This window comes from Conger conger, chromosome 1, assembly GCF_963514075.1.
Source record: "Conger conger chromosome 1, fConCon1.1, whole genome shotgun sequence".
NCBI classification, from domain to species: domain Eukaryota; kingdom Metazoa; phylum Chordata; class Actinopteri; order Anguilliformes; family Congridae; genus Conger; species Conger conger.
Window position 1 is genome coordinate 15,512,807 of NC_083760.1, and position 9,743 is coordinate 15,522,549.

The 9,743-nt window shown below is 42.4% G+C and overlaps 2 protein-coding genes across 2 annotated transcripts; one reads left to right on the forward strand and one right to left on the reverse strand.

The window, feature by feature from the left end:
• Positions 1 to 270: 270 nt before the first annotated feature.
• On the forward strand, positions 271 to 5,523 carry LOC133124448 (26S proteasome regulatory subunit 4-like). The gene is made up of 11 exons (XM_061235672.1): positions 271 to 331; positions 1,525 to 1,578; positions 1,676 to 1,772; positions 1,983 to 2,107; positions 2,200 to 2,385; positions 2,571 to 2,699; positions 2,934 to 3,030; positions 3,390 to 3,579; positions 3,846 to 3,997; positions 4,261 to 4,415; positions 5,232 to 5,523. Exons 1-11 carry the CDS (start codon positions 329 to 331, stop codon positions 5,364 to 5,366), a joined length of 1,323 nt encoding a protein of 440 aa, XP_061091656.1. The 5' UTR covers positions 271 to 328; the 3' UTR covers positions 5,367 to 5,523.
• Positions 5,524 to 6,355: 832 nt separating this feature from the next.
• LOC133142186 (tumor-associated calcium signal transducer 2-like) lies at positions 6,356 to 9,577 on the reverse strand. Its single transcript, XM_061263252.1, has 8 exons — positions 9,505 to 9,577; positions 8,963 to 9,133; positions 8,465 to 8,702; positions 7,696 to 7,759; positions 7,506 to 7,604; positions 7,078 to 7,260; positions 6,733 to 6,792; positions 6,356 to 6,418 (listed from the first exon to the last, which is right to left on the reverse strand). Exons 1-8 carry the CDS (start codon positions 9,575 to 9,577, stop codon positions 6,356 to 6,358), a joined length of 951 nt encoding a protein of 316 aa, XP_061119236.1.
• Positions 9,578 to 9,743: the final 166 nt, after the last annotated feature.

Below are 9,743 nucleotides of genomic sequence, written 5' to 3' on the forward strand. Positions count from 1 at the left end.
TTTGTTTTTTTTCAAGAGAACAGAACTTTAGTTCAAGAGAACAGAACTTTAGTTCAAGAGAACAGAACTTTGTTCTGTTTATACTTGGCTGCATCTTCATTGCTTTTAAAATTTCAGATGAACAATTGATTTATGCATCAATTTATGCAGAAGAAAGATTTGTACATTTGTACTGTTGTGGTGGGCGATCAACAGTAGTCTATCGTGTCCGAGATTCAGGACAAAACGAAGAACTTAAATAACTGCCTCGCGTTTTGTATAATAATATTTGTCTTTTTTACTTGCCGTAGTGTGACGTACTTCCTGAGAGACTACTAGGAGAAAGGCAATGGTGAGCAAGCAATTTATTTTATCCCAATGTTTTCTCTTGTTTTGAACGAAGCTCACTGTTATGCCGAACTAGTTATGTATTTCTTTAGTTAGATATAAAAATGCAGTCTTAGTATTATCTACCTTCATAACGTTTCCTGGCAATGTAACTGATTTATTCCAGATACGCATACGCTAGGCTAGCCCGGTATGCTATACATGTATATATGCTGTGGTAGCTACCTATTTATGCACCAACGTTAGGCTAGCTGTCTAATTAGTACCTAGCTAGTAATATAAATAGTTGGCAACACGGTGAGTCGTTCGTTAGTTTCCAACGTGTAACCTGTAAAATAGCAGATATATCTTGGAAAGACAGTGAATAACTAGATTAGCCAATGTTTCGCTAGCTAGGCTAGGTAGCTAGTGCTAATATTATTTTTGATACCTAACGTTAGCTAGCTAGCTAATGTTAACTTTTGTCTTTTGTTGTTTCGTCTGTAGTTATGGTGTGGAGTATTTATGGGGAAAATGAACAACTAACGTTAGCTTCTAGTTCACTTTCATTTTAAATTAAAATTGTAATCTACCAACTGACTAACGTTAGCTGGCTGGCTGATCAGTTGTATGCTATTGCGCTGGATAGTTTGTAGTGTAGGCTGTCAGAATGTAAGGTAGTTCGTAGCTAAACGTTATACTATTGGCTCTCCTATCTGAATTGGTTTCAAGAAAAAAAAGTTTTCGCTAGTTGTAATCGTAAAATAAAAATACAGTGTAACAGTGGGTCTAGTGCAGGGGTCACCAACCTTTTTGAAACTGAGAGGTACTTCATGGGTACTGAGTCATACTAAGGGCTACCAGTTTGTTTTGTCACGCGCACAATACTGACCTTTGAACTAGAGTAGGTCAGAGTTCACCTAAACTTATCTAAACTTCATGTATAATAAACATATTTTTAAGATCTATATAAATGCAAGTGTGATTAAAAAAAAATAGCAACAGAATAAAATTACATTTTAGATGCAGTTCACTAGTGAGTAGGTGCTATTTTTAGAACAGGCCTGCGGGCGACTCATGTGGTCCTTGGGGGCGACCTGGTGCCCACGGGCACCGTGTTGGTGACCCCTGGTCTAGTGTATAGAGTAGCTAACGTTAAGTTGGCTGCATTTATGAGTTTTGAAGCTTATTTCGCTTATTTCCCATTTTTAATTACAGGGTCAAAGTCAGAGTGGTGGACATGGCCCAGGCGGTGGGAAGAAAGATGACAAAGTAAGATTGCTCTTACCGCACATGCTGCACTCTTGCCGTTAAATGCTGCTAACTGCAATTCGTGCTATGCAGGCGTTGACACGTTTCTAATCAACAGGATAAGAAAAAGAAATACGAACCTCCAATTCCAACCAGAGTAGGGAAAAGGAAGAAAAAATCAAAGGGACCTGATGCTGCAAGCAAGTTGCCTTTAGGTATGCCCTATGCCTCAACATAATTCTGGTTGCTTTATTTAAATATTAATAAGCCAAGTGTATGTACATGTAAGATTCATATTTACATGTTATAGTAAGTAAGTGGTTGTTATAGTAAACCTGTCTGTGATAAGGCCCTCATCTTCACTAGTCTGGCTTGTCAAAAGAGATGTCACTTCCTTCATCTCATGAGTTGCGTTTTCCCCTCAGTAACACCTCACACTCAGTGTAGGCTGAAGATTCTGAAGCTGGAAAGAATTAAAGATTACCTTCTGATGGAAGAAGAATTCATACGAAACCAAGAACAGATGAAGCCTTTGGAAGAGAAGCAAGAGGTATTTGCTCAGAAGACAGAGGACTTATTTTGCTGCAGACGGAAGTGGATTCAAGATCAGTGTACTATTAAACATAACATTTACACCCACAGGAGGAGAGGTCAAAGGTTGATGACCTGAGAGGAACACCAATGTCCGTGGGGACGCTCGAGGAGATTATAGATGACAACCACGCCATCGTCTCCACCTCCGTGGGCTCGGAGCACTATGTCAGCATCCTGTCGTTTGTGGACAAGGATCTCCTGGAGCCCGGCTGCTCTGTGTTACTCAACCACAAGGTGAAGAAATCTCTCTCCTTCTGTGGCAGCTGAGTTTGATCCCCTGAGGCCTGTTGTGATTGGCTGCTGAGTGAGCTCTGTTTCCAGTTGCTCAGTAATTACACAAGTAATCAGGATGGGTGTAATGCAGAGGACAAATTACCCCATTGGGGTTCAATAAAGTATGTGTTCAATTGTTTCTTAAGGTCCATGCAGTCATCGGTGTTCTGATGGACGATACAGACCCACTGGTCACCGTCATGAAGGTGGAGAAGGCTCCACAGGAGACATATGCGGACATTGGAGGACTCGACAACCAGATCCAGGAGATCAAGGTACATGTACTTACTTTTCTTTCTGCTTCTACTCCTCCAATGTGCTCTTTGTGTCAGTGTTCACAGCACTGTCCACCAAGAACAGCATTCGATATTTTGCACATCAGTGCAGGGACAAAATAAGCTGTGCCACTGCTGATCTGGGCCAGTATTAGTACATTTGCTCCTAAATCTGTATAGGGAAAACCTGATCCCATATCAACACTGAGTACTGAACACTGTTCCTGATCTTAGGAATCAGTGGAGCTCCCTCTCACCCACCCAGAGTACTATGAAGAAATGGGCATCAAGCCTCCAAAAGGGGTCATTCTGTACGGACCACCTGGAACAGGTAATTTGGCTCTCAGCTCAGAGCTTGTCATCGCACATCGTATAATCATAAGATTTGTATCAGTGGTAACCAACCCTGTTTGTGGAGATCTACAGTCCTGTTGGTTTTCACTCCAACCCTGACAAAGCGCACCTCATTCAACGGCTAGAGATCTCATAGAGCTTAAAAATTGTAGTCAGGTGTGCCAAATTAGGGTTGAAATTAAAACCCACAGGATGGTAGATCTCAGGGGAAGGAACAAGGTAATTACCACTGCTTGAGTGTAACGTAGCATCTGCTGAGTTGAAAACATAATCTCTGATTTATACAGCCAAGTATTCATGGTATTACATTTTTGCATTTGTGTTTCCGGGTCAAAGGGAAAACCCTGCTGGCTAAGGCGGTGGCAAACCAGACTTCTGCGACGTTTCTGCGTGTGGTGGGGTCAGAGCTCATCCAGAAGTACCTGGGGGACGGTCCCAAACTGGTCCGGGAGCTCTTCAGAGTGGCAGAGGAACACGCGCCCTCCATTGTGTTCATTGATGAAATTGATGCCATCGGAACAAAAAGGTAAAGCCGTGAAGGCTGTTAAAAGGCTTAGGCATTTGCACTCGTTTTCAATTGAGGAACACTCAACATATGATTGTATCATATATTATGTGTAACATCAGTGAGTTTCTGCCTCTTAGCTGTGTAGTCTGTGTCTTGGCTTTCATACTTGTTTTAAAAATAATTTTTTATTTGAAGAGCATCTTTGTGACTTTTTACAATCTCTGTAAAAATTGTTATACAATAAAAATGGAATTGAATGACTAAGAAGGGCGTCTGACCTGCAGGTATGAGTCAAACTCTGGTGGTGAACGAGAGATTCAGAGGACCATGCTCGAGCTCCTCAACCAGCTGGATGGCTTTGACTCGCGGGGGGATGTCAAAGTCGTCATGGCCACCAACAGGATAGAGACCCTGGACCCTGCCCTCATCCGACCAGGTGGGCTATAGCAAGGTCCTTCAACAGTCTCAAGTCAGCCATCTTGGCATACATTACAGCAAGGAATCATCAAATCTGGCCCTCAAATCCAAATCCAACCATGGTTTTCTTTTCTTGTGGGTAATTAACTGAACGATTAGTGCTACTGATCGGCCAGACGGTCTTCACTCCTAACTCCCAGGTAAAAGAAGGGTGGAAAATCTGCAGCTCTTGGCCTTTGAGGACCATCAAGTCATCTTAATGCATTTTCCGTTCTGTTGTAGGAAGAATTGATCGTAAGATCGAGTTCCCACTTCCGGATGAGAAGACCAAGAGGAGGATCTTTCAGATCCACACCAGCAGGATGACGGTGGCGACAGACGTGACGCTGGACGACCTCATTCTGGCCAAAGACGACCTCTCCGGCGCAGATATCAAGGTGTGTTTATGGTCCCAACAATAGTTTGCTTAGTAATGCCGGGTCCTCATGTGTAGGGGAGAGGGGTCATTTCAGTCAAGGCTGAGGAAAGCAGCCATGTTTAATCATTGTGATGGGACCTCACACTATTCACAGTAAGCGTTTAGAAAATGTAGTTTAAAACAATGAAAATTTTTTTTTTGTTTTTATTTATTTATTTATTTATTTTTTCCCCACAATGGTAAACTGAAGTAAATTTAAGTACTGTAACAGCCCTGCTTTTTCCTGCTGCTTATTGCTGCCACCTGCTGTGCGGGAGTGGAGTTAAAACCTCCATGCCTTTATTTTCATGTGAAAGTCTGGCATTGAAACATTGAGCCCTTTGAATATTACTCTCAAAAGCGTTCCGTTTACAAAGGCTGACACAGTTTCCATTGGCAGCCAGCTCTTGCTGTGCCACAGATTAATTTGTTTCAGCTCTTTAGTTTGAACTGGTCTTTTCTGCCTTTGTGACAAATCGCAGAATGGGTAGGGAAATTTTGGTTGGTTCTTTAACGCCGTGCAACTACAGGTCTGACGCACTGTATTTTATGTTCAGCTTAATGGCATTTTCAATAACTGAAGTAAATGTAACTAAATTAAATCTCTACACTAACATTTTGTCCAAGGAGCCCATGTGCCTAAGTAAAATTTAGGAGCACACTATTCGTTAACCAATGAGTAGGTGTGCTCCTTCCAGTTAACACATATCAATTTTGAGGAACAAAGCTTTCCGATTGGGCAGTATCTTATTTTATTTTTGTTGAGTTTATTTGTATTGATGTGTGTCTCTCTCAGGCGATCTGCACAGAGGCTGGGCTCATGGCACTTCGAGAGCGCAGGATGAAGGTCACAAACGAAGACTTCAAGAAGTCAAAAGAGAACGTTCTGTACAAGAAACAGGAGGGGACCCCAGAGGGACTGTACCTGTAATGTATTTTACCCTCCCCATTCCGCACCTGTTATTGCTTTTCCCTCGGACCGGTGGACTCGCCACCGTTTCCCTGTAAGTCTTTCGATAAGCTGTCGTAGATTGTATTGTCTATGTCAACTGATCTGGCAATAAAAATGTTGAATTTCCAGAAGAAAACTGACTGCATTCGAGTATTTTTCTACACCTAAGGTGACTCTTTTGTATAGTTGTTTCATTTAATTTCTACTCCCGCCCTATATGGAAATGTACGCAGGGAAACCACGGAAGGCTATGGAAAAAACAAGTGGAGCCAGGGCGGAGACGTGGTTTGTGTGACACGTACTTGTTACAGTAACGTGGGAAAATTTGAGCGGCATAAACACAAAGGAGGAGGAGTTTAAGCACAGTTCTCTTTTCAGTAACTTTACAACAAAGTACAAGTGGTAAAGTGACCTAAAAAAAGGAAACCGCACCGACAATCAGAAGAGGGAAAACGTGTGAGAAGGCTGTATGTTCCGTAGAATAGACCTGTTATGACCGTCAATTATCATTGGTGGCCGCTAAATCCACAAAAAAAAAGGAAATCGTAGATTGGCGCTATAAGATTGAAGTTATTTTGCCTGTAAGCACTTGCAAAGATACTGACGCCACTTAACTAAATGTATTTTATTGACTCAAATCAAAATATAAACGCTCATTGTATGTTAATTCAACACTTAACATTTAAGTACATTTGGCAAAGTACATCATACACACACTTAGTACGCAGACCCCACTGATCACATTTAACTTTTACAATAATTTAAAAAGATACGGAGCGCCATCTGCTGGTGTGCTAAAAAAAAAAGTGTTTAAAAACCGGTGACCATAAGGGCTCAATTTGCATATACATACACAATTATTCAAAATATTTTATCGGTACTTCAGAAAATACTGAAGATTTTTGTTATGAACAATGTCATTTACAGAACAGTAACTAGCACATCCATGACATCACTGTCTTGTTGCATCACATGACAAAGTAGGCCATGGTCTCTCGCTGTGCCATATGGTAATCGTCCTGTCCTTGACCCTAAAAATAACAAGAGAATACCATCTGCATTCAACCAGAGGTGGGCACCAATTCCCAAATAGCCAGGCAGAGGCTGAAATTGAGAGAGCAGATCAATAGAAGCGGTGTGCAATTCCGGTCCTGGATGGCAGGTGTGTATGCAGGTTTTTGTTTCCACCAATTACCCCGGCTAAATGAGCTAATTGTATACACCAACACTGATACACTTGTAGATCACAATAAAAATGTGTTAAACAGGAACACAAGAAGAGCCTGTAATCAAGGCCAGAAGTTGACATGAAAACCAGAAACCGATACAACCCTATATACTGTACCTCAATGACCTCAAACTGGAATCTCTTCTTCTCCTGCTCCGCCCTCCTCCGCACCACCACCTGCACATAGAGAGAAGGGAGACAGGGTCAGAGAGGCTGGCTCGGGTCATGTGGACAGGGGACTATGGGCCGGTTTCACAGACATGGATTTAGCTTTGGCCAATTTTAGATTTGTATGATGAATCCCTGTACGAAACCTTTATTGATGCTTTTGTTTTTTTGTTCTTTTTCTTCAAACGGTTAATCTACAGCAGTGGCATCAAACGTATTGCCATTGCTAGCTACACTTAACCTGTGTCTGTGAAACCGGCCATGTGTGCGCGCGCCCGAGCGGCCGGAACTCACAAACACGGCGATACCGGTGAGGATGGCCAGGGCTATGACGATGACGATGGCGGCAAAGCCGGGAGAGATGGTCTTCATGTTCATGCGCGGGGGCTCGTTGTCGAAGAACAGCACTTTGATGGAGTCCCTCTCCACCTCCAAGCTTCGACCGTCCACCTCCAGCCCAAACTTGTTGATCTTCAGCTGTGTGGAGACAGCAGAACCCGAAGACTCAGCTGTCATGACAAATAAGGCTTGGCACAGTATCAGCATTCTGCATCGTATCTCAAAGTAAGACCAGAGGTAATGAATTAGACATATTAGCCAGCTCAACAAGTTTATCCAATCATTATCAACATTAGCACTGTTCACACTTTTTCATCAATGGTTAGGAGAATATCAGAGAATATTTTAAACTGAACAACGTGTAAAACATGTCCATAGCTCACATCTCTCTCAATGTAGTAGGCGACAGTGGCCACATCTACTGGATCTTTGGTGCCATTCTCTGTAAGCCTGATCGACACCTCTTGAGAGAGCTCTTGTATCTGAGGGGGAGAGCACATGCATTGAGTTCATCCACAGGAAATGAAGGATTTCTCTCATAGTCCAGAGCACACAAAGAGAACGAGTGCTTACACTGATCTCCAAGATCTGCGTTGTGTCCAGAGTATATTCCTTCACTAGCTTAAAAACCAGCTGACTGAAACAAAAATAAATCAAATAGAACATTGGCATGGGGTTATTTAAATAGATTTGAAAATGCATGAATGTTTTATTGTAAACGGGAAATATTAGCCTCCAGTATAATAATGTATTTACCGTCGTATGGCGTCCTTTGTTCTGGCAAGAGGTGTAAACTCCACTTTGAAAGTGAATAAAATATCAATGAGGCTGTGAAAGGAATATAATAGTGAGTATATATGGTTTCTTGACAGTCGTAAATGAGGACAATGACTTTAAAAGTGACCGGATTGACTATTAAGGTTTTGTTACCCAATGCATTTCCCCGAACAGATAACGAATCAGTACCACATCTTTCAGTACAGAATTTCCTCCTTTAATTAGTCTTGTATCAAATCATTATTACAACTGTAGTGGCGTAATGCCTTATTTATGCATGAGTGTCTGTAGCTCAAGGGAAGATGCCTGAAGATTATATAGATTTAATAGACTGTATCATTTGTAATTTATTCATCACCACTAGTTCATGAAGGCAGCGTCACGGCTAATTAAGCAAGAAACACGGCTCCGGACATATTTAAAATTGAACTCATTACAGTAACCAGTGTTCCACAGTTTTCCATTACTATAATTAAATATTTAAATGAAGCAAGGCCCAATTATTGCAATTTATAAATTAAACCGTAATAAAAAAAATTCTCCAGTTGTTATGCATTGAACTTACTGAACTCGCACTAGGCGGTCGCACTTTGGGTCATCTCCCGTCTTATCGGTGACACGGACGCCGGCGCTGTCTACACACCAGCACAGGTTTGAGTCATCATCGCACTGCTTGGGCTTGAACATGCCGTTCCCGTCACATTCGGGGTCATACTCTATTTCGAGCCGACCACCCGGTAGTATGGTCCCCGTTCTGCGCTTGTTGAGCATCTCCAGGTGCATCAGACGACACTTAGGAGTCACTGCAGCTCCAAAGATGTAATATTTAATCATTTAGAATTCCCAGCAAAAACTGGAAATCCATATTTACACAATTACTGCAGTCTGACAAATCAAATATTGAACTGATGTAGTCCAGAATGCTCATTCACATTGCAGTGGCCTTGCTATAATGTAAAATTAGGCAACCAACATCAATAACACAGTAAGAAAGCAGACATAATCTTCTTGCATGTCCTATTGTAACATTATGGACAAACGTGATGATTATGGTTCCACATACGCTGGTTGCAGTCGACAGTGAAGTTGTCGTAACCCCGAAACACCGCCTCGCAGGTACCGCAGCGGTTCATGTAGCAAGTGACGTACTCGTTGTGCTTACAGAAAGCGTCCTCGCAAACCTCATCAAACTCGCAGTTCTCACGAGCTGGGAACTCATCGTTACATTCATCATCTGAAAGGAAATCCATCATCAAGTTTCAGCCTAAACTTCTGAGTGAAGCACCCTCCTACCGTACATACACATCTGCACCCATTTGAAAGCAAAAAAAAAAGTCATGTTGAGAGGTGTGTGGGTGTGCCTATTATTAAAAAGGTTAGGCCCTTAAGAAAGGCAAGCTGTACATCATCACTGAGACATTCTGTATTCTTCTGAGTTCCACTAATAGATAATTGGTCATTTAATGTCTTTTTGAGGAACACAAAAGGCTGCCATTATGAATAAGACTAACTGGCCAAAAAAAAACAAAGTTCTCTGGTAGGTATGTTCCCGTGGACTAAAGCCACGGAACAACCCGGATTCTTCCTCCCCCATGGAGGGCTTACCTGGCACTGCCACCACGGCCACGGTGCTCTCGAATATCAGGGCCGAGATCATGCACAGCGTCTTGAGCTTCATGTTGGTGAGGTCTCTTCTCCCCGTTCCTCAGGTGCTCTGAGACTGGGACCAGGGTGAGGAGGCTGCGCTCCGCCACGCGTCGTTAACCCCCCCCCCCCCCCAAACACCCACAATGCCCCCCCACCTCTATATCTCATTATTCACACAGGAAATGCACAAGGCTTGT

What these genes read in the sequence shown, in the direction of transcription:
- LOC133124448 (XM_061235672.1), top strand. An exon ending in CTTTGGAAGAGAAGCAAGAG is followed by an intron (nt 2,108 to 2,199) that starts GTATTTGCTCAG and finishes TTACACCCACAG; the next exon opens with GAGGAGAGGTCAAAGGTTGA. An exon ending in CTGTGTTACTCAACCACAAG is followed by an intron (nt 2,386 to 2,570) that starts GTGAAGAAATCT and finishes TTGTTTCTTAAG; the next exon opens with GTCCATGCAGTCATCGGTGT.
- LOC133142186 (XM_061263252.1), bottom strand. Translation starts at nt 9,577, where the DNA reads ATGAAGCTCAAGACGCTGTGCATGATCTCGGCCCTGATATTCGAGAGC. An exon ending in GACCGCCTAGTGCGAGTTCA is followed by an intron (nt 7,760 to 8,464) that starts GTAAGTTCAATG and finishes TTTTTGTTTCAG; the next exon opens with TCAGCTGGTTTTTAAGCTAG. An exon ending in CGCAGATCTTGGAGATCAGT is followed by an intron (nt 7,605 to 7,695) that starts GTAAGCACTCGT and finishes TCTCCCCCTCAG; the next exon opens with ATACAAGAGCTCTCTCAAGA.